Raw genomic sequence first — 25168 nt, 5'->3', positions numbered from 1 at the left:
TGTAACTTTTCCGTCAAGCTACGGGTTCCACCATAAAATGTCTGAAATTCAGAGAAACCCATAACTTGACGGAAAAGGATGTATGCATATATATTTCTATAATACGTAATGCAGTTTTTTTTGGACATCTGATGATTTTTCTTAGCGCTGAATAATATGAGATCATTTAATCCAATCGATCTATAAACCAGAACCGTACGACTCGTCAAAAAGCTCTTCAAATTCCAAGTCACTCATATTATCATAGAGCTTAAGCTCTTCTTCGGTCAGTGGTCTCTTCTTATCCAAGTTTTTTTTTTTTTTTTTTTTGTTAAAAAAAAAAAAAAAAAAACAAGTACTAAATACAACGTACACGATAAAGTCTGTGTCACTACCGTGGATTTATGCACAACACAGATTTATATTCAGAGAATTCTGCAAGTTACAACACGTCTGATTTAAACAAGTTAACTTGTAGTTGGCTGCACTGCAGAATTTTCTATGACATATGCCGACTACGAGATAATTCGAGAGGCTTTTTTTTTATGAGTTTCAGTGATGAATATATATTATAATTCAGGTTTTTGAATAATTTAACATGCCTAATTCAAATTGGCGTCGGAGACCAGTTTACTAAATAAGCCTTGGCAGTCAACATGTTTAAAGGACTAGCATGCACCCCGAAAAAAAGTTAAATATATAAAATTTAAGGTTTTTTTTTTTTTTTTTTATAATCATTTACATGGAAGGCATTATATTATATCTAAAATAGCAAATAATTTTAAAAGATCACAAAAAAAAAAAATACAAAACAAAATGAAATTGAAGTTCAAGTACAAAATGATAAGAAATCATTAATGTAACAAGTTAGTAAATGTAATACAATACTATTAGTTTTATTTATAAATAATTTACATGGTAAGCATTATATCTAGATTTAATTATCCAGATAAAATGTATTATATCTAGATTATATATCAGTGTGGAAAACAGCCCTCACGATTTTATCGAGTATTATCTTGTGCATACCCCACTTTGGAGACCACTGACATAGACAAGATTGCAGTAAGTTAAGAATGCATGGGTTTGAAAAAAAAAAATAATTTTGATATTATATACTTGGATTTTAGGAAAGCTTTTGATACTGTTGCACATGGAAGACTACTGTACAAGGTGGAGTAGTATGGGATTAAAGGCAACTTGCTACAATGGATAAAGGGATGGTTGAGTGGGAGATGACAGAGTGGTAATCAATGGACACTGCTCTTCAGGGAGTCCCCAGGGTACGGTGCTGGGCCCATTGATGTTTTGTGTATTCATCAATGATATTGATGAAGGTATATCAGGCTTAATGTCCAAGGTTGCAGATGATACAAAGGTTGGCAGGGTTGTTAACGACAGCAAGCTACTGCAACTGGATCTAGATAAGTTGGGTAAATGTGCTGAGAAGTAGCAACTGAAGTTTAACATTGACAAATACAAAGTACTGCATATGGGTAGCAGTAACCCATGATAAAAACGTACCAACTGTGTGGTACTACACTCAGGGAAGTGGAAAGTGAAAACAACTTGGGGTAATTGTGCAGTCATATGTGAAGTTCGCCGAGCAGTGCAGACTGCCAGAGCAGGTCATGGAGTCTTGTCAATGACATATAGGAATTTTGCTAGCAGGGAAAAGGAGGTGATTATCCTGTTGTACAAAGGCAATGGTCAAGCCACACCTTGAGTACTATGTACAGGTCTGGAGGCCTCATTTTAGGAAGGATTTAGATTTGCTAGAAAAGTACAAAGAAGGGCAACGAGATTGGTGAGGGGAACAAAGGGGTGTTCTTACCAAGAAAGGCTTAAATTCTGCAAATTGCAGCACCTGGAGACTAGGCACATGTGAGGTGATCTGATTGAGGTGTATACTGCCTTGAATAGATTGCACAGGCTCAGTGCTGATAGGATTCTTTCTCTTGCTTAGATTAAGAACTTGAGGGGACAGATTCAAATTGAGGAAAGACAGCTGTAGAATAGGTGTGTGGAAATTTGCCTTTAGTCAGCAGGTAGTAGATTGCTGGAACAGACTTCCATCTCTTGTTGCAGAAGTTAAGCATAAATAAATTTAAGGCTGAGCTGGACAGACATTTGGAGTGAATGGATGGGTGAAACAGAAGGGGTTTTTTTTTTTTTTTTTTTGAAATAAGCTACTCTGAAAGAAGCTATTTATTTCGGAGAAAAACAGAAAAACCAACTCGCAGTGGCACCGAGAACATCATGATCATACAGTAGAAAAATGGAAGAAATTCATATGGTCAGACAAATCACACTTTGTTTTGCACTGATGGTAGGCAGAGAGTGTGATAACAACCTCACAAAGCAATGGACACTGCTTGCCTTGTTAAGACCAAGCATCTGGAGGTGATATAATGGTATGAGGAATGTTTTGTTGGCAGACTGATTCCGCTGACACTGGAGGAAGGTCAAATGTCACCAAGGAGTACCTGAATTTTGTATCAGATGTACTACACCCTACAATATTACACTTTTAGCCCAAAGGTGATTGCCACTTTATGGATAACAATGCAACAGTGCATTGTCCCAGAATTGTGCAAGAATGATTATGAGAACATGTGGATTTCCACCATTTTACCCAACCCCAACATTCACCTGATCTCAATCAAGTGAATGTGGTGAATTTTCAGCAACAAAGTCCGCTTCCTTCCTTTGTCTCAGCTACGAGATATTTTGCTGGAAGAATAGTTAGAATTATTAGAGAATCCACTGCACATTTGCTAATACTTGAAACAAAGGTGGCCCGATTAGATACTGAATAAAGGTTTGTATTATTTTTGGATTGTGTGTGTGTGTTTTTTTTTTTATGAAAACCCCAAACACGAAAGGTATCAAAACCTATAGTACTTAGTACCGTGCATGGGTTGAAGGAGAAGTATGGGGGGAGAGGGATGCCGGAAACTTTGCTCTAGAGACTAAACATGGGTTTCGCCACTTCAAGCCTCCAATAAGCAAAGTGGTGGTATTTCACCGGTTGATGAAAGTCATCTACCACCTGACCTATGTGTGTCATGTTAATTTATTTACAGTAGAACCTCAAAAAACCTGCACTCTTTTGAATACAGCATCGCCTGCTAGTGCTCTTAATTGGGAATGTAAAAACAGAGCACTAAGTGAATCTGCATTAAGTGGGGGAGATTTATCCACAAGATATACAATTTTAAATAATTTTATAATTTTAAATAAATATATAATTTATTTAATAATTTAATTTTATAATTTTAAATAAATATACTAGTGTATAATTTTAAATAAATATATATATACTAGTGGACTAATTCAGTAGTATGGATTAACATTTTGGCTTAATGCTGGCGATTATCATTCTGTGGATCTTAGAGATCAGAGCTACTGTATTAAACTGATAAAAATAATCTCTGAATACTTAGGTACATGACCTATTAGTTTTATTATCAGCTACGTAAAAAGTGCATGGTAATAAAACTAATAGAACATAATAATTTCAAATGAGAATGCTAGTATATCTGAATTTTTTGAGGGGTCAAAATACATCCTGGTCTCACTGGCCTATAGGTCATTTCCAGCCTCTTCCTTATCACTGGATGAGACATTTACATTTCTCCAGTCCAAACAAATCGCCCCAGAGTCTAGTGATGATCTCAGCAGCAATTCTTATGGTAGGATTGCATTCCCTTTCACAGCCTCAATCCACTGCTAATATCCTGGACACACTCTTCTACATGCCACTGAGCTGAACACACCCCAACAAAGGGAAATTTCCATAAGAAATTAATTCTACCAGCATATGACAATCACCAAACTGAGGAACCATTCACCACTTATGAAATGCAACAGGCTCTCCACAGAACAAACAATAAAAAGTGCCCAGACTCAACCTCACTGGGCCAGAAGTTGTACAAAGTAGTAGCAATGGAGGCATGTGATGCAAGAAAGCAAGCGTATGAGCTTATATAGCATAACCCCCCCCCCAAAAAAAAACAATTTCACATATCCATTTCCTCTAAAAGTTTGTCCAGTTCCTCCTTGAATTTATTTAAGCTATCAATTTCCACAACGACAGACGAAAGTTTGTTCCACAAATTAACCACTCAGTGGCTAAAGGCAAATTTCTGCATGTCAATTCTACAACCACCTTTCCTCAATTTGAATTTATACCCCTTCAGGTTCGTAATCTGAGCAAGTGGAAGAATCCCATCAGAATTCAGCATGCTCAACCCATTCAAGGCCTTATACACTTCAATCAAACCACTTTGCAGGTGCCTAGTCTCCAGCCACTGCAATCTGCAGAACTTAAGCCTTTCTTAGTAAGATGCCCCCTTTGTTCCCCTGATCAATCTTGCTGCCCTACTCTGTACATGCTCAAACAACCCAACATCCTTCCTAAAATGAGGCCTCCACACCTATATACAGTACTCAACGCCTGACCATTTCCTTATACAAAGGGATAATCACCTTTTCCCTACTAGAAAATTCCTGTATATCACTGACAATACCCCATGACCTGCACTGACAGCCTGTCTGCATTGCTTAGAAAACTTAATATCTGACTGCACAATTACTCCCAGATCTTTTTCATTTTCTACCACCCTAAGTGTAGTACCACACAGAATTAGTAGAAGCATATGATGCAAGAAAGCAAGCTTATGCAGCATCAGCCAAAAAAACACACTTCCACTTCATCCCTCCATTCATTCAAAATACCTGTCCAGCTGAGCCTTAAATTTATTTAGGCTATCAACTTTCACAAGGGATGGAAGTCTGTTCCACCAACCAACTACCCGCTGGCTAAAGGCAAATTTCCGCACATCTACTTCTGCACAGTTGGTATGTTTCTCTTGGATTACTTCTACCTATATACAGTACTTTGCATTTGCCAATGTTAAACTTCAGTTGCCACTTCTCAGCTCATCTGCCCAAATTTTCTAGATCCTGTTGCAGTAGCACACTACCATTAGTGTCATCAACAATCCTACCAACCTTTGTGTCATCTGCAAACTTCAACATTAAGCCTGATATACCTTCATCAATATCACTGATAAATATACAAAACAGTGGGTCCAACACCGAACCCTGTGGGACTCCACTAATAACATTAGTCCGTGAAGAGCAGCATCCATTGATTACCACTCTGTCTTCTCCCACTCAACCACACTTTTATCGTTTGTAGCAACTTACCCTTAATGTCATACTGCTCCAATTTGTACAGTAGTCTTCCATATGCAAATGTCAAAAGCTTTCCTGAAATCCAAGTATACGATATCAAAATTTTTTTCATCCAGTACCTTTGTAACTACATCATAGTATGCAATCAAATTTGTCAGATAAGACTTTCCCTTAACAAACACATGCTGTGTCTGAATTATTACTGCAGTCTTGTCTAGATGATCCTGCATTGCATCTTTAACCAGTGACTCCATTATTTTCTCTGGAACAGAAGTTAAACTAACAGGTCTATAATTACTTGTGTCGCCCTTTGATCCTCCTCTGTGAATTGGCGTGACATTTGCACATCTCCAGTCTATGGGTATCTCCCCTGAGTCCAAGGAAGCTGTCATAATTAGGGCTAAGGGTTTGCTTACTTCCTTTGCTGCCTCCTTTAATATAACTGGATAGATCCCATTCACGCTGGGTGCCTTTCTTGTGTTTATTTTCAACAATTTCTCCTCCACTTTACTCTCAGGTCTGTGATTACTTGTGTCACCCTTAGATTCCCCTTTGTGAACTGGGGATACATTTCCACATCTCCAGTCCACGGGGACTTTCCTGAGTCCAAAGATGCTCTCATAATTATGGCTAAGGGTTTGCTTACTTCCTTTAATTTAACTAGATAGATCCCATCTGCCCCAGGTGTCTTTCTTATGTTTAACTTCAGCAATTTCTCCTCCACTTTGCTTTCAGTTATTACAAAATCATTAAGAACCCTGTTACAGTTTGATAAACTTCTGGCATTTATCTCCCTTAACTCCTCAAGTGGCTCAGATTAATCCACACTTTTTGCTGAATCTCTTCAACCTCTGGCAGTTTGATCAATACTTTAAACTCATTAAATTTATTTAATATACTCCTAGCATTAATGTACATACAAGTATACATGCATCTATTTATGCTCTAAGTCACCTTAACATAGTTCCTGCCACACATCAGCACCAGTACAGTGCATAGCATGCTGCATAATATGGGTTACCATGGTTGTGGAGCTGTCCATAAGTCACTAATCACCCTGACTAATGCCTAGCTTGGTGTAAGATCCTTTGACCTTGGTCTGTATACAAATGGAACGCTGTGCTTTGGAGTAATGGTATACAGCCTACCAGCTTCACAGTCATGACAGGGTGTGGTGGATGCTCAGAGAAAGCCACATGCCAGATAGTATCATTCTGATAGTGAAGTTTGGCAGGGCAGCATGGCGGTCTTCGGCAATTTTTCATAGTTTGGTATGGTACCATTGGTTGTTTTTTGGACCAAACCATGAATGCTGAGGTCTATCTAGACAACCTGGACAATAATGCATTAAATATGTTGTGGCAGAACAATGGGCAATGTCCTGCTGATACTTATATCAACAGGACAGCATTTCATGTTATACTGCTTGCACTGCAATGGAATGGTATAAGGACATGAGCATCAAAAAGTTGGACTGACCTCAAACGGCATACAATCTGGCATGTAGAGAACACCAGAAGACAGTATTCATCTGCTTCATAGACGTTAAAAAGGCTTTTGATCGGGTACAAACATGTAACGCTTATAGAAGCACTTGAAAAGCTAGATCTAGATGGACAGGACATCAGACTCAAAGAAATCTATTGGAATCAAACAGCCACTGTAAGTGTCGAAGAGGGTGAAACTGATGAGATCAACATAAAAAGAGGGGTAGGGCAGGGTTGTATTCTCTCGCCCATGCTATTTAACATCTATTCTGAAGTTATTTTCCAAAATGCATTGTGGGAAAGGAAAGTAGGAATTAAAATAAATGGTCAGCTGATAAATAACATACAATACGCTGATGATACTGCTATAGTTGCAGAAAATATAGATGACCTTCAATTGCTTTTGGACTGTATTAACAACAAATGTAATGACATTGGTTTAAGAATCAATGTCAACAAGACCAAATACATGAACGTGAGTAAATCTCCAGTAAGCAAACTCCAGCTATTATTGAATGGAGCTCCAATAGATAGTGACTCATTTTAAATACCTTGGTAGTTGGCTAAATGCTGATCTAGATCCGGAAGCAGAAATAAAAGCAAGAATAGAGGTTTTGAGAAATGCCTTCACAAAATACAGAACAATGCGATGTCACATAGCTCTAGATCTGTCAATCACACTAAAATTTGTTAGGTGCTATGTGTGGTCCATATTATTATACGGAGTTGAAACTTTGATGCTGAAAACAAAGCATGAGCAAAATAGAGGCCTTCAACATGTGGATCTACAGATGCATGCTAAAAATATCTTGGATAGACAGAATCACCAACACTGAAGTCATGAAAAGAGCAGGAAGAAAACTTGAATTGTTGAGCTTAGTGAAGAGAAGGAAAACTGCCTACCCAGGACACATCCTTAGAAATGTGAAATATAAATTGCTTCAAGTAATAATAAAAGGGAAAACAGAGAAAAAGAGGGGAGTGGGGAGGAGGAAACCTTCTTAGCTGAAAAACATCTGCAACTGGACTGGCAGATCAGCTGAGGATCTTTTTCATCTCGCCCAAAGCAGAGAGAAGTACAGCACTGTGATCATAAACCTCCAATAGGAGACAGTATCAAAAGAAAAAGACCTCAAATGTATAGAAAACATCTGGGATGAAATGGATTGACAGGTGCATGTAAGGGAAGACTGGCCAAAAACTGCTGAACTGGTTGCCGCTTTGGAGGATATTTATAATAAAAAAAACCTAGTAGAAAGTGTTCCACGGAGGCTAGAGGCTGTCATAAAGGCTAAAAGGTTTCAGCTCCCAATTATTAGTTTTCTTATAAATATGTTATTTGGTAAGTATGCAGTTTTCTGAATATTAATGGTAGGACAGTGTATATGTTTATTACACTTACAGGATAATCTGAATATAATACATACTTCCAGTCTTAATACATACTTTACACTCTCAATTAAAAATATATAAAATAAGAATTCATACGTACATAGTGGAGTCAAAAAACTTTTGAAGCTTTTTAAACAATCATCAAAAGAAATGCTCAAAAACTTTTTCACATCTGTGTACATGGGATCTCATTTGGCTATATAAGAGCAAATCAAAGGTGTGGGGGTAAATACAAAATGAATGTAAATTTATTTACAAATGCTATATTCATATTTATAAAGATATATTATGATGTGAGAGTATTTGACTTAAATTTTATTCAAACATTTTCTGAAAAAGGAAAAAGGAAAACTAAGCTCATTTTATTTTCCTGCCAACGGTACTACATAAACTGCAAAACATTTTGTCCAGTGATAGTGATGTTTCCTTATTGTTCATGTGGTTAATTAAGTAGAGGTCAATAAAGTTAATGCTTTAGAACCTTTTTCATGTTCATTGAGGAATTTAAGTTTTTGTTCAGTATACAAATTAAAAAAAAAAAAAAAAAAACCTCAGAGGATGTTGTTGTTTGTTATTTGGTTTTTTAGGAACATTAGCAACTAAGGCCATATTGCTCCAGGAAATGCGGTGGTCATTCCCTGACCTTTCCGCATCCTCCGTATTTGGTGGTGACAGGCTCGAACCCCGGTCTAATCAAGAAGCGTGTGCTATGCACTGCTGCTCCTTCCCACCTGGCTACGGAGGCGGCCCCCTCAGAGGAGAATGTTAATATTAACCATAGAGTAGTAAAAGAGCATTACAAAATGTAAACACCATCTGTGACAGGACTTCACATATTTCTTTGTTATGACTCAGACTGAGTTGTAGAGACTGGCTTAAACTGCTTCCAGATAGCTGAGAGCCCAATGTACACAAATGAAAGATAAGGCCTTAATATCTTTTGTATCTCTACTGTTGAAAAAAAGCCATGAAATAGGGTTAAATTCGAAAGTGTCTGCAATTCTGCCCAGACACGATAGGAGGGAATATATGATGAGAGCCTTGTCGATCAATTCGGCCCTGGAAAGATTGTGCAAGGCTCAAGGGGGTAGAATTTTTTTCAGCCTGGACTGTACTTGTTAACAGGAGAGATTGCTTCTACAGGGATGGGATACACTTAAATAGAAAGGGTGCAAGAATATCTGCTGATGCTATCGAGGCAGTGTTAGGTGGGTCGGAAAACTGCTAGCTTGGGGGGAGACAAAGACGAATAGATTAACAGTAGCCACTGGCAGAGGTGAAAGAGATTCTTGCACTGCTTCTATTGGAATGAGCAGAAGCCTGAAAAACAAGGTGCAGGATATTTCAGAGACTGCCGGGAGTCATAGCGGTACAAGTAAACACATGGGTTGTGTTAGGGTGGCTAAGAATAGAAATAGGTGCATGTATACTTGCGTGTACACCAATGCTAGGAGTTTAGTAAATAAATTTGATGAATTTGAGGTATTGCTCAAAACATCAAAGGCAGATATTGTTGGGATATCAGAGACGTGGTGTCACACAGATATAAGGAATGCAGAACTGGAATTTGGGGAGTACAATGTGTATAGAAAGGATAGACAGGACAGGAGGGGAGGAGGGGTTATGCTATTAGTTAAGAAATACATAAAATCCAAGGAAGGGAAGCCAGTGGACATCGCTGGACAGTGCAGTGTCGAGTCAGTTTGGTGTGACATAAGCATTGGGAGATCAAAATTGAGAGTAGGAGTGTGCTATAGGCCTAATGACTCTGATGAGTATAATAAGATACTGTACAGGGAAATAGAGTGGGCCAGTAAATCAGAGTCTTATAATGGGAGATTTTAATTTCCCTGATATTGACTGGAATTTGAGGGCTGGTCACTCACACACTAGCAAGGCTTTTGTGGATTTATTGGATGATTGTTTTCTACATCAGCATGTTCAGGAGGCAACTAGAGGGAAGAATACTCTTGATTTGATTATCAGCAGTGATTCTTCATGCATTAAGAATCTGCAGATAAATGAACCACTAGGTGGCAGTGATCACAGTGTTCTGAAGTGGGAGTTACTCAAAGAGGTAACTACCATTAGGTAGTTACCTCCTTGAGTAAATAAGGTAAAGGGAAGAGGTATTGCTTTCGTAAAGGCGACTACGATGGACTGAGACAGTATTTAAATTCTATACAGTGGGACCAACTGATATGTTACCAACAGCAAATGTAAAATGGGAAGCATTCAAAGAACTTATCTTGGAAGCTACTAGGCTATACATACCAACTAAGAAATATTGCTCAAGGTTTAGGCCTAATGAGACATATGGCAAAGAAGAAAAATGCATGGGATACATACAAATTAACACATGACACAGAAGCCTATGATAGATACAAGTTGATCTGTAACCAAGTTACAAAGGAGGTTAGGCAGGCGAAGGCACATTACGAGAAATCTTTGGCAAGGGATGCAAAGAAAAACAGCAAAGAGTTCTTTACTTATGTAAACTCTAGAAGGAAGGGGATGAATCAGATTGGTCCACTTAATATCGATGGGTCAACTGTTGATGATCCTGCTCAGGTAGCTAACAAACTAAATGAATATTTTGCATCGATATTCACACATGAGGAGTTATTCAGCGAGAGGAAAGCCAGAGGTGTATTCAACTCTAGCAGTAAGCTAGAGAATCTTGTAATAACTGAGAGTAAAGTGGAGGAGAAATTGTTGAAGATAAACACAAGAAAGGCACCCGGGGTGAATGGGATCTATCCAATTATATTAAAGGAGGTAGCAAAGGAAGTAGGCAAACCCTTAGCCCTAATTATGAGAGCTTCCTTGGACTCAGGGGAGGTACCCACAGACTGGTGATGTGCAAATGTCACCCCAAATCACAAAGGAGGATCAAAGGCTGACACAAGTAATTATAGACCTGTGAGTTTAACTTCTGTTCCAATAAAAAAATTAATGGAGGCACTAGTTAAAGAAGCACTGCAGGATCATTTAGACAAGACTTCAGCTATAGCTCGGACACAGCATGGTTTTGTTAAGGGGAAGTCTTGCCTCACCAATTTGATTGGATACTATGATGCCGTCACAAAGGAACTGGATGCAGGGAATAACTTTGATATTATATACTTGGATCTTAGAAAGGCTTTTGATACTGTTGCACATGGAAGACTGCTGCACAAATTGGAGCAGTGTGGCATTGGAGGCAAATTGCTGCTGTGGATAAAGGGGTGGCTGAGGGGGAGAAGACAGAGAGTGGTAATCAATGAACACTGCTCGTCGTGGACTAATGTTATTAGTGGAATCCCTCAGGGCTCAGTGTTGGGTCCATTATTGTTTTCTGTATTCATAAATGATATTGATGAGGGTATATCAAGCTTAATGTCGAAGTTTGCAGACGATACAAAGGTAGGCAGGGTTGTCAAAGACACTACTGACACTATGCTGCTGCAACAGGATCTGGAAAGGTTGAGCAGATGGGCTGAGAGGTGGCAAATGAAGTTTAACATTGACAAATGTAAAGTACTACACTTGGGAAACAGCAACCCCAGAGCAACGTATCAACTCTGTGGTACTACACTGACAGTGGTAGAGAATGAAAGGGACCTGGGGGTGGTTGTGCAGGCAAATATGAAGTTCTCTGAGCAGTGCAGACGAGCTGCAAGAGTAGCTCATGGTGTCTTGTCAATGATATACAGGAATTTTTCTAGCAGGGATAAGGAGGTGATTATTCCCTTGTATAAGGCAATGGTTAGGCCACATCTTGAGTACTGTATACAGGTCTGGAGGCCTCATTTCAAGAAGGATGTAGAGCTGCTGGAACGAGTACAGAGAAGGGTAACAAGATTAGTGAATGGAACAAAGGGGTGCTCTTACGAAGAAAGGCTTAAGTTTTGCAAATTACAGTGTCTGGAGACTAGGCACCAGCGAGGTGATCTGGTAGAGGTGTATAAAGCATTGAATGGTTTGAGCATGCTCAATGCTGATGGGATTCTTCTTCTCGCTCAGAATAATCACCTGAGAGGGCATAAACTCAAATTGAGGAAAGACAGATGTAGGATAGACGTGCGGAAATTTGCCTTTAGCCAGCGGGTGGTTGGTTGGGGGAACAGACTTCCATCCCTTGTCGTGGAAGTTGACAGCCTAAATAAGTTTAAGGCTCAGCTGGACAGATATTTTGAACAAACAGAGGGGTGAAGTGGAAGTGGTTTTTTTTTTTTTTTTTTTGGCTGATGCTGCATAAGCTTGCTTTCTTGCATCAAATGCCTCTACTGATGCTAATCTCCCTTTCCTCAAACAAGCAGTAACATTGAATGGATTGTTGTATCATTCTAAACAAGCATCCCTCATATCTGTACCCATGCCAGAGGACCAAAGCATTGTGCAATCTTCATGACTGCAGAATGTAATGCTCGGTAACATTTTTTAGCAGTGGCCCTAGAGTATGGGGGGAAATGTTTATTATGTTGGATGGTAAATTGGTAGTGTGGCCAGTTAAAAATTGGACACACTGATGATGCAAAAAGGTCTGGTCAACTAAAAATATCAACAACTTTAGACAACACTGCTACCAGGAATGCTGTCACAGGTCAGTGATAATCAAAGGTCACTGCCAAATTTCTAATTTGGCAGTGACCTTTGATTATCACTCAAAAAAAAAAAAAAAAAAAACCATTACCACTGTACAGATTTAGGCATACAACAATAACTTTTACAGTAGTAGCAATAATTCCCTACATTATAAAAAGGTTACCATTGTACTGATTTAAGAATATCAACAACTTAGACCTATTGCAGCATGTGTATTGTCTGCTAAGGCAGGCATTCACAGGCCAACTTGTATGTCGTGCAGGCTGAAAAAACCAAGAATAACTCATGGGAGGAGGAGCTCCCTCCGTCTAAGATTGGCTGTTTACAGCCCAACTGAAAAGCCCACAAATTCTTTCAATCTACAATAGGACTCTAACACACACCTCTGCAAACGAGTGACATGGGAAAATCACTATACTTTCATAGGGAATCAAACAGGTCCACCACAAGATATTCATCAACATCACAATGAAAATAATGAAGATATTTTGCAAATTATCATTGTGATGAATTATTGGATTACATCATCATCATTAGAGATGAAGTTGGGTCTGGCAATGACTTGTTTTTGAGAAAAGTCACTTTCACTGATTTCCTGCCTCAAGTTGCACTATCAATGCCAAGTCATATGGAAACACTGCAGCTTTTGTGTTCTGCCATCCAACAAAGATAAGGAAAAAAAAAAAAAAACCGCATTTGCTGGACTTTGGAGCACTCCAGGTTCATAATGCTTGGTCACATTTGACTGCTTTGGTTTGACAAAAATTCAATAATTAGGGGTATGAGATCTTTCAGTGCTATACTCCATACAGTACTGACCTTGTTCCAAGCAACTTACATTTGTTTGGCCTGTTAAAGAAAGACCTCGCCTGGCCAACATTACACGTGTGATGGAGAAGTGAAATTAGCATCCATCAATAGCATTACAGGCGGCATCATCATCATCAGCCATTTTCAATCCACTGCAGGATGAAGGCCTCTCCAGCAACTTTTCAGTTCTTTCTGTTTTGTGCAATGGCCATCCATTTACTACCAACAAACTCATGAATTTCGTCTATCCATCTCAGTCGTTGTCTTCCAGGTTTTCTTCTAGCTCCTCTTGGATACCATTCTGTTATTTTCTTAGTCCATCTGTCATCATGTCTTCGGGCTATGTTTCCTGCCCAAGACCATTTTAGTTCTTTAGTTTTGATAAGAATGTCCTTTACTTGAGTTTGCTGCCTAATCCATGTGTTTCTCTTCTTATCTAACAGTCTGATTCCCAACATAATTTGTTCCATTCTTCGCTGTGTAGTTCTCAGCTTCCCTTCCATTCTTTTGGTGAGTGCCCAAGTTTCACTTCCATAAGTCATGGTGGGGAGTATACATTGGTTCATTATTTTTATGTTTCAGACAAATTGGGATATTGCTCCTCAGTATGCGACTATATTTCCTGAATGCTATCCGTCCACAATTTATTCTTCTCTTGACTTCCAGCCATTTATCATTATTATAGCTAATGACTTATCCCAGATAAGTATATGACTCCACCTTTTCAATTACTGCTCCTCCAATCATTATGTCCCTTTCTGTGGCATACTTGTTCATCATTACTTTTGTTTTAGCCATATTCATCTTTAGTCCAAAATCTTTACTAACCCTGTGTAACTGAGTAAGATTTTCCTCTAATTTTTTGGGATCATGGCTTATGATCACAATGCATCTGCAAATCGTAAATGGTTTAGGTACCCTCCATTCACATAGACTCCTTTCTGCGACCAGTCTAATCTTCTGAAAGCTTCATCAAGGGCAGCAGTAAACAACTTCTGAGATTTGTGTCCCCTTGTCGAGCTCCTTTCTCAATTTTAAATTTGCTACTGTCTTTGTCTAGTCTAATAAATTGGGTAGCATTCTCATATATTTTCTTCAAAATCATAATACAGTAGACTCAATTTTCCAGGATAGAGGGTAAAAAATAAATCACGGATAATCGATTTCACGGTTAATCCAAAAATATAGAAGTCCTCGACTTACGTAATAGTAACGCAAGACGTAACTTCTTACTTCGTCGAGTTTTACGTAACTCGGGAATGGCTAATAACATGTTGCTACTATATTATTATTATTATTATTATTGACAAATCTGAATTCACGATACTTGTTACTTGTCAAATCTGAGCACGATACTTGTTAATCTTTGAAAATTTTCATACATTCTTATTAGTTTAATTTTCTGATCCAAATCAATCGCTTTCCTTTTTTTGGTAGATTTACTAGTACAGCTTTCACTTATTCCCTTAGTTGGCACCATGATAACTATCAAGATGAAATTTTCTGTCAAGAACTTAACAGGGTTAAGGCAAAAACTCACTATTATCACTCCGCGCGAGCTCACATTTTACTAAAGCACATTTCTGGAGGTCACTATCATAAAACAATTTGCACTTTCCGTGTTATTGGGCTTTTCTGTTTGTGCATCTAATTATAAGCAGGTAGTAGTTATTATGGTGAAATGTGTGTTTCCTTCACTGAAATCTTCAGTCATATAAAAAAAAAAAACATAAATAAATTATAAGAATCTTCGCTTCTTTCTTGTTTTTTTGCTTGTTACTCCGTACCTCACTTGTGCAATTTGTGCGTGCCATGATAGTCGTTATTGACTGCTTATTATCATTATTTTTTTTTTGTTTTAAATTTTACAATCCTAAAAAAAAAAAAAAAAAATTTGAGTGAAAAAAATATACGTAACTCCGTAGTTGCGTAAGTCGGGGACTTAGTGTATCGAAATATGTTCAGCAAACTTCGTAAAAAATATGGCAATAAATAAAAAAAAAAAAACTTACTACCTACTACTCATGTGTGTCCAATACAATGCTTCCCTTTCTTTTTTTATGATGTTGTGTATGATTTGGTCACAACATTATAATGGTTCATTAGAGATTTAACCCTACCATTATCCCATCCCCCATAAACCTAATTTTAATCCATTTTCAAACTTTTGAATAATTTTAAGTCTTTGTTTAACTGAAAACGCAACTCTTTTGCGTTTACCCATCATTTTCACGATTTCTAAACAAAAAAAAAATATTTACTATAAAAAAAAATTGACATCCCTGACATAAATAACGAAACAAAATTTGTCCTTTTGCGGTGCAACTGAACAGAACAATTGACGCGACGGACTAAAACAAACTAAACATTTGCGTTTCTTTTTCTTTCTTTTTTTTTTTTGAGCGGCGTTTGTGAAGACAATGGGGTTGCAATATAATAGGTACATTAATCTTCCAATGACGACTTATAATGCCGCTTTTTGTCGCATATTTCTGACTTGCAAAACATCTGTTTATACTAGTTTATTCTAGTGTATACATCTGTTTATTCTAGTTATTACTTGAATTTTATAATTTTTGGTTTTTTTTTTTTTTTTTTTTTTTATTTGGAGTCTTGAAGTGTCCCGGTAAATCAAGAGTCTGCTGTATATGGGGGTATCTGTGCCTTGTCTTTTCAGTGTTCGAAACATTGCCTTATGCTGTATGGAGTCAAATGCCTTTTTATAATCCACAAATGCCAGGCATAATGGTGTTTTATATTTATTTGCTTTCTCCATTTGCTGTGATATTACATGAAGGTGATCCATAGTTGAGAATCCTGTCCTAAAGTCAGCTTGCCCTTTCGGTTGATTCTCATCAAGTATTCTTTCTACTCTGTTAGTAATGACCCTTGTGAACAACTTGTAGATGTGGGATAACAAGCTAATTGGTCTATAATTTCCAATCTTCTTATGTTCTCTCTGAGTCTCTTTCTAATAGCTTTGCATAACTCAATATATACGATTTTCTTCTTGTCTGTTTATCTTGCTCTTCATTTGTCATCTTCGGTACATCGTGACAAGTGTTTCTTGTAGATGTGGGGAAAGATGTAATATTCCTCGTCGATATCTTGGCCCTGAGCAGTCTGCAGAAGCTCAAACTTGTTCTTAAGTTCCAGTACACACAGCTTTTTCTCCTTTTCTGTTATTTCAAAAACTTTGTATTATTTACTAGTCAGTTTTTTCTTTCTTTTCTTCATCTATATCAAGTGTACATCTTGCCATTCTGATCACTTCCAACATTTACCTTGTTCAGGACAGTAACATCATTCATGATATATTTTCTGTTAGTGAGGATGAAGTCGATTTCATTAGTTGTTAATCCATTTGGACTTTTCCATTTCCACTTTCTATTCGCCCTTTTCTTGAAAAAAAGTGTTCATTTCTGAAAATCCTCGAGATTCTGCAAATTCCACAAGTCTTTCATCTTTTTCACCAATTCCAAAATTTCCTTTAGTTCCCCCTTCTGCCCTGTTTTGTGTCTTTCCAACCTTAGCATTGAAGTCTCCCATAATGAGTGTAGTGGGTTTTCTGCTCATCTGGAAGACTCAATTTCTGTGTACATTTCTTCAACCTCTTCATCATCGTGGCTCGATGTTGGTGCATAAATCATTATAACCTTTAGCTTGTACCTCTTAGAAATGCTCAGTAGTAGTCTTGACACCCTTGGCGATGTACTTTTGAATTCAAAATGTCCTTTTGTATATCTTTATACAAATATCTTTATGGACCAGAAAGCCAACTCCACCTTCGCTCCTTTCACCGTTTCCATTGGTTTAGAGCAGATTTCCACTTGATAAACTTTTAAGTGATTCATTTCTTCTTCTTGTTTCAGCCAAACCGATGATATTCTAATTCCTTTTCCAGCTCTAATATCCTGTCTTCACCGATGAGCGATCTTACGTTGTAACAGGCCAAGTTCAGCTTCTGTGAATGGCAACCTGGTCATACCCAGAGATTCTTAGCACTCTCTGTTTCCACTCTAATCCTCTCGCTGCCATAAGAGGAGGGGGGGCGAAAGCTGTTGAGGACTAAGGGCTATTTGTTTCATCATGCTGTCATGTGCTGGAGGGTTTGGTCTTCTCTTCTTCTTGCTGACCAGGCAGCTTAAAGAGATCTAACCTACACTTCGTTGCCACCTAAGTGACGTAACATGGCTTACCATCAAGAAGGTATGCATGAGTGGATTTTAGGGAGGCAGGCCAACCAGACTTAAATCTTCTGAAATAGAAAGGTTATTGGATCCACCGGTGTTTTAGACTGAGTGTCTGATAACACACAAAATGCCTGTTCCCCTCTAAGCCCCACAGGCAGTCAGTCACAATCAACAAATGAAGCATTTCATTAAAAACTTGTGGACAAATGGAACATGTCCACAAGCTTGGAAGTTACACTGAAAATTAAGTTAGGAGTACATCTTTCATTTATATATTCTGAAATGCCCATAAAAATGGGAAATAAAAAATGTCAGAGTTTAATTCACCCTTATATATAATCAGTGGTTGGTTTGGGCATGTGTTTTCTATTTGTGAAAAGCGAAGAAATTTAGATATGCGTGGATTCAATATAGTCAGTTTTTCATACAGCACATTCCAGTACACTGTGATACAAACAAGCAACAGGTTTTTTGCATTTATTGGATGAGAGCTATTATTTTTTGCATGCAACAAAACTTTAAGTTTGTTCACTGCATGGATTGTAGTAAGAAAATGACTAAGCATGCAGGTCAAAATCACTCCCTGACTGTGTGTATAGTGTAATATGTCCCTACATTTGCAGACAAAGATGTATAGGCATTACATACTTTTGAAGGCTGTTTCAAGAGGTTTGAAACTTCAACTCTTTACACAAGTTAAGTTTAAATCCATGATATTGGAAAAAATAATTTTGTTTCTTCACTCTAAATTTACCTCAACAAAATTAGTATGTTTGGCATCCCTCACTGTTACAACAGCATGCACCTCCTCTATTAACTTTTGCTTCTCATCATCATCAAAATTCATATACCACTTTGCAAGCCTTGTTTTTCCAGCTCTGTTTTGGATAAGAATGAAACGAATCTGAAACAAAAATTAATTCATGATGCAATTAAATAGGGTAAATAGGGTGAATAGCATGCAATTAAATAGGGTAAATAGCATGCAATTAAATAGGGTAATTGCATGCTATTCACAAACTTGCTATTCATGGATACAATTATTCAGAAAACACTTTTTTTAAAAATGGTTTTTGTAAGTAGACTCTTCAGTTGTGAAATCTGTTTTTTGTGCAAGTGTAATAAGCTTTCCATTGGGCTATTACTATCTCACAAAGTATAAATTTCATTTTTGGATATTTTACACAAATTAATAAGCAGTTACAACTTAAAAATTATAAATGGATAATGTTATTTCGCATTACTGAAATTATACAAAAGTTGGAAGGACTGACCCATCCTTTAATATGATTTTTTGTTGTCAGCAGGATTTAAACTGTCTAGTTAACACAATGATATTATCACTAACAGCAGAACAAATTTTGTCTTTGCTATGAGTTACCCTGATATTGCATTACAGCCAAACATCCCAAATCTTGTCAGAGAAACAAGGAACATATTGTGCAAAAAGGATAGGCGGAACAAGACCAGAGTATGTTATTTGTTTGTTTTTTTTTTAGGAGCATTTGCAACTAAGGCCATATTCCTCCAGGGATGTGGTGGTCATTCCCTGACTTTTCCACATCCTTCGTATTTGGTGGTCACAGGCTCGAACCCCGACCTAATCAAGAAGCGTGTGCTACGCACTGCTGCTCCTGCCCACCTGGCTACGGAGGCACCACCAGGGTATATCAGCCAGGAGCAAACGTTGATGACATTGTAGAGCACATATCATCTTTCAAGAGCACAAAAGATGATATTGTTGTACACGTTGGCACTAATGATATTAAGAGTAGGAGACCGGCAGAATTACTTAACAAGTACAGGTCAATGTTGAAAAAAAAAAAAAAAAAAAAGCCATGAGTTAGAGTTGAATTTAAGTGTCTGCAATTCTGCCCAAACACAATAGAAGGGAGTATATGATGAGAGCCTTGTTTATCAATTCAGCACTGGAGAGACTATGGCTCAAGGGGTAGAATTTTTCTCAGTCTGGTCTGTGCTTGTTAACAGGGGAGACTGCTTCTACAAGGATAGGATACACTTAAAAAGGTGCAAGAATATTTGCTAATGCTAGTGAGGCAGTGTTAGGCAGGTAGCAAAACTGCTAGCTTAGGGGGGGATACAAGGACTAGTTGCTTAACAGTAGCTGCTGGTAGAGGTGAAAGTGATTCTTGGCACTGCTTCTACTGGAATGAGCAGCAGCCTGGAAAACAAGGTGCAGGGATTCCAGACATTGCTGGGAGTCATTGCAAAACAATTAAATACATGTATTGTGTTAGGATAGCTAAGGATAGGAACAGGTGCATGTATACTTGCGTGTACACCAGTGGTAGGTAAATAAATTTATCTAAATTTGATGAATTTGGGATGTTCGTCAAAACATCAAAAGGCAGATACTGTTGGGATATCAGAGACGTGATGTCACACAGATATAAGGAATGCAGAACTGGAATTTGAGAAGTACAATATGTACAGGAAGGATAGAATAGGAAGAGAGGAGGGATTATACTATTAATTAATAAACAAAATCCAAGGAAGTACAGCCAGTCGACACATGGCTGGAGAGTGCAGTTTCATGTAACTTTGGTATGACATAAGCACTGGGAAAGCAAAATAGGCCGAATGAATCTGATAAGTATAATAAACAACTGTACAGAGAAATAGAGTGGGACATTAAATCAGTGTCTTATAATGATGGATTTTAATTTTCCACATATTGACTGAAATTTGTGGGTTGGTCACTCACACACCAGCAAGGCTTTTATGGATTTATTGGATGATTGTTTTCTACAGCAGAATGTCTGGGAGGCAACTAGAGGGAGTAATACTCTTGATCTGATTATCAGTAGTGATTCTTCATGCATTAAGAATCTGCAGATAAAGGAACCACTAGGTGACAGTGATCACAGTGTGCTGAAGTGGGATTTTCTCAAAGAGGTAACTATCATTAGGGGTAAAGGGAAGGGTTATTGCTTTCGTAAAGGTGACTATGATGGTCTGACACTATTTAAATTCTATACGATGAGACCAACTGATGATGTTACCAACAGTAAATTCAAAATGGGAAGCACTCAAAGAATTTATCTTAGAAGCTACTAGGCTTTTCATACCCACTAAGAAATATTGTTCAATGTTTAGGCCTAAATAGATGTCAGATGAAGTAATAAGACTTTTTTTTTCATGAAAACTCCAAACACGAGAGAAATTGGAACCTATAGTACTTGGTACTGTGCTTGGGTTGGAGGTTGAGAAGACGAAAAAAGATATTTGTTGACATTGGACTTGAACTTCTGTAGACAGCAATTTTCAGGAAATATGTACGAAGGAAGGTTGTTCCAGAAAATGGCAGTTGAATGAATAAACAAAGAAAATGAAAATTTGGTTCTGTGAGTTTGAATTTGGACAGTAAATGGATGTTGGCTGGTGGTGGCATGTGTTTTCTTTTAAAACAGTCCATGTTCGGACTGTTTTAAAAGATAGAGCGGGAATAATAGAAGCCAATTCAGAAGAAGTGACCATGGAAGTATCTGTACGAAAGGCATCCAGCAGAAACAGTATGTCTAAGAGACAGTGAGTGGAGAGACTGTTAGAGAGGAGTCATTAATTAACCTAACTGCCCTCTTCAGAATGAGATCTAAAAGCCTGAGAGAGGTTTTGGGGTGCCACCCCAGATCTGGGAACAATATTCCATGGCAGGGTGGATTTGCGATTTGTACAGAGTGAACAGCTGGAATAAAAGTAATGCCAAGAGTGAAAGAAAAAAACCAAGTTTTTTAGATGCTTGGTTGGTTGTTATTTGGTTTTTAGGAGCATTAGCAACTAAGGCCATATTGCACCGGGATATGCGGTGGTCATTCCCTGACCTTTCAACATCCTCCATATTTGGTGGTGACGGGCTCGAACCCCGGTCTAATCAAGAAGCGTGTGCTACGCACTGCTGCTCCTTCCCACTTGGCTACGGAGGCACCTTTTTAGATGCAGAGGAAGCAAAATTTGTAATGTGCTTTTGCCAAGAGAGATTAGAAGTCAGAGTAATCCCCAAAAGAGATATATCACCTTGCCTAGAAATCGGAGTGTCACCAAAGATAAGCATAGGAGCAGAAGAATTCTTTTTGCTAGATATAAGACAAGATTGAGTTTTAAAAGGATTGAAATCAACTAAGTTGTCTTTGCCTCACTGGAGAATTACCTGGAGACTGGAATTTAAGGAATTGGTAGCGGATATTCGAGAAGTTGAAGCTGATTGAGCAAGACAAGGTTTCTCAAAATGGAAAGTGGAATGCAATATGCTATCATCAGCAAAACTATGGATAGGATTTCCAGTCAATGCAAGAAGGTCATTAATATACAAGAGGAAAAGATTGGGAGAAAGAACTGAACCTTGGGGGATACCAGCATTAGTGAAGAAATTAGAAGACAGAGCCATAATCTTTAGTGAGCAATCAGAGAGAACACTCGACAACCAATTACAAAACCAGTTGGCAAACCATAGGATGGAAACTTGTTTAGAAGACCTTTATGCCAAACACGATCGAATGCCTTTGAGATGTCAAGAGCAACTGCTTGGGTTTCACCAAAAACTTTTCCATTGAATTTGTCCATAAATGGGTAACATAAGCCAGAATATCACCAGTGGATCGACACTGACGAAATCCATATTGGCGATCGTTGATCAGAAGGAAGGTTTCTAGGTAGTTTATGAGTTGATGTGTGACAGAAAGGAAAAATACATGGGATACATACAAATTAACAGGTGACACGGAAGCCTCTGATAGACATGAGCTAATCTGTAACCAAGTTACAAAGTGACTTGGTTACAGGCAAAGGCAGATTACAAGAAATCTTTGGCAAATGATGCAAAGAAAAACAGCAAAGAGTTCTTTACTTATGTAAACTCTAGAAAGAAGGGGATGAATCAGATTGGTCTATTTGATATCGATGGTTCAACTGTTGATGATCCTGCTCAGATAGCTAACAAACTAAATGTGCATTTTGCATCTACATTCACACATGAGGAGTTATTCAGGGAGGGGAAAGACAGACATTTAAACTCTGGCAATGAGCTAGATGATTTTGTAATAACAGAGAGCAAAGTGGAGCAGAAATTGTTGAAGATGAACATAAGGTGGGTGGGATCTATCCAGTTAAATTAAAGGAGACATCAAAGGAAGTAAGCAAACCTTTACCCATAATTATGAGAGAGATTCCTTCGACCCAGGGGAGCTATCCATGGACTGGAGATGTGCAAATGTGATCCCAATTCACAAAGGAGGATCAACGGGCGACAAATAATTACAGATCTGTTAGTTTACTTCTGTTCTGGGGAAAATAATGGAGTCACTGGTTAAAGATGCAATGCAGAACCATCTAGACAAGACTGCAGTACTTTTGCTAGTTATATTTCACAAACATATGTGGTCTCAATTCTAATCTCAATGATATCCATTTCCACTTGCAGTCTGCCAAACCCCATGTACTTTTTCTGACAGAATCTCAGTTATAAGTCAATTCAACTACTTGTTGATTTGTTTGGGTTTTTTTTTTTTTTTTTTTTTAGGAGCATTAGCAACTAAGGCCACATTGCTCCGGGGAGGAGTGGTCGTTCCGACCTTTTCCCATCCTCCGTATTTGGCGATCACGGGCTCAAACCCCGATCTAATCAAGAAGCGTGTGCTACGCACTGCTGCTCCTGCCCACCTGGCTACAGAGGCGCCTGATTCAACTATCGCTCATCTCAGTTGCCCAAATTATTCCCTGTATGATTCCTTTCGCCTCAAAAGGTGGTACTTGTGCATAAGTCCATTCCGATATTACCTGTCAGAGACTTGGTAATTTGGAATCTCATTTTTCGATCTTCTCCAGTTTAAAATCTCTCTACCTCATTCTGTCAAATTCATCCGTTGTCTCTAGCATTCTCCCAACTCCACTAATCACTTGGAGCTCTTTGCAGCTTGACATTCTCCAGTGCAACTTTCCTAACAGTGAGGTAATTTTAATGTTCACAACTCCAGCTCGCTTCCGTATTCTAGTCACACCGACCCAGCTGGTCAAGATGCTGAAGCTTTTGCAATTACTAATGACCTTCTACAGATTGTTCATTTACCTACAAGAATACCAGACGCTAACCACACAGCCAACACACTTGATCTTTTTTCTCACAAAAACCCTTCTAAGTATATGGTCGAAGAGAGTGATCCTTTAGGCACCTCAGATCACAACTTGGTGATTGTCTCTTCTCCAATGGACCTTTATCTCATTGTTGCTATTTGGTTTTTAGGAGCATTGCAACTAAGTCCATATTGCTCCGGGGACATGCAGTAGTCATTTCCTGACCTTTCCGCATCCTCCGTATTTGGTGGTCATGGGTTCGAACCCCGGTATAATCAAGAAGCACGTGCTACGCAATGCTGCTCCTGCCCACCTGGCTACGGAGGCACCCTTTATCTCATGGCTATTCCCAACCTAGCGTTGTTTGGCATTACAAGAATGCAAAATGGAATGACCTGCGAGACTTCTTTTCTTCTTTTCCTTGGTCGGATTACTGTTTCAAAACTTCTGATGTCAACGTTTGCTCAGATCGTGTCAGTGAAATTATTCTTGCAGGAATGGAATCCTTTATCCCACTCTCCACTTTAAAATCTCGTCCTTTATCTAAACTTTGGTTTTCCAATAAATGTTCGAAGGCTGTTCAAGAGAAGAATGTTGCATATTGTAATTGGCTTGTTTGCAATTCCTCAGTTTCATTTTCTGCCTACAGGAAAGCTCGCAGCAATTGTAAAGCAGTTATAAATCAGTCGAAACTTGATTTTGAACAAGCTCAGATTATAAAACTTGCTTCTTGCCCTAATGGTAGCCGAGCATTCTGGTCTCTTGCCAAAGGTATTGGCCGCAACTTTTGCCAATCTCTGCTCCCAACTCTCTCAAAACCAGATGGTTCTGTTGTCACTTCAGCCAAGAATAAAGCTGACCTGCTAGCATCCTATTTTTATTCCAGCTTATGTATTAACGATCTTGGTAAAACACCTCCCACCATTCCCAATACACTCCTTCAATGCTTTCAGTGGTCTTTCATCAAAAGGATGTCAGAAGGATTTTGATGAATCTTGATACTAAGAAAGCTCCAGGTCCTGATGGTATTTCTCCACTTGTTGTCAAAACCTGTGCTCCAGAACTTACTCCTGTTCTTTGTCCCCTTTTTTCATTTTCGTATTCCAAAGTTGTTTTTTCTTCTGCTTGGAAATTTGCTCATATCCAGCCAGTTCCTAAAAATGGTGACAAATACCTCCCCAAATACCTCCCATCCAACTATCGTCCAATTGCAATTACTTCTACTCTTTCTAAAGTAATAGAGAAATCAATTAACCGCCAACTCTTAAACTACCTTGAAACCCGTCTGATCAACTAACGCCAGTATGGATTCTGTCAGTGTTGATCCACTGGTGATATTCTAGCTTATGTTACCCATTTATGGACAAATTCAATGGAAAAGTTTGGTGAAACACAAGCAGTTGCTCTAGACATCTGAAAGGCTTTTGATAG

The 25168-nt window shown here is 38.3% G+C and overlaps 1 protein-coding gene across 1 annotated transcript in view; it reads right to left on the bottom strand.

Moving 5' to 3' along the window:
- AP-2sigma (adaptor protein complex 2, sigma subunit) overlaps positions 1-25168 on the bottom strand; it is a 57590-nt gene that overhangs the window by 21809 nt on the left and 10613 nt on the right. The window contains exon 2 of the mRNA XM_090370733.1: positions 18405-18554. Coding sequence (XP_090226859.1) covers positions 18405-18554 — 150 coding nt within the window. The remainder of the gene's footprint in view (positions 1-18404; positions 18555-25168) is intronic.

The sequence above is a fragment of the Mastigoproctus giganteus genome, chromosome 3, assembly GCF_048544385.1.
Source record: "Mastigoproctus giganteus isolate SK-2022 chromosome 3, ASM4854438v1, whole genome shotgun sequence".
In the NCBI taxonomy this organism is placed as follows: domain Eukaryota; kingdom Metazoa; phylum Arthropoda; class Arachnida; order Uropygi; family Thelyphonidae; genus Mastigoproctus; species Mastigoproctus giganteus.
This window is presented reverse-complemented; position numbering and strand designations above follow the sequence as displayed.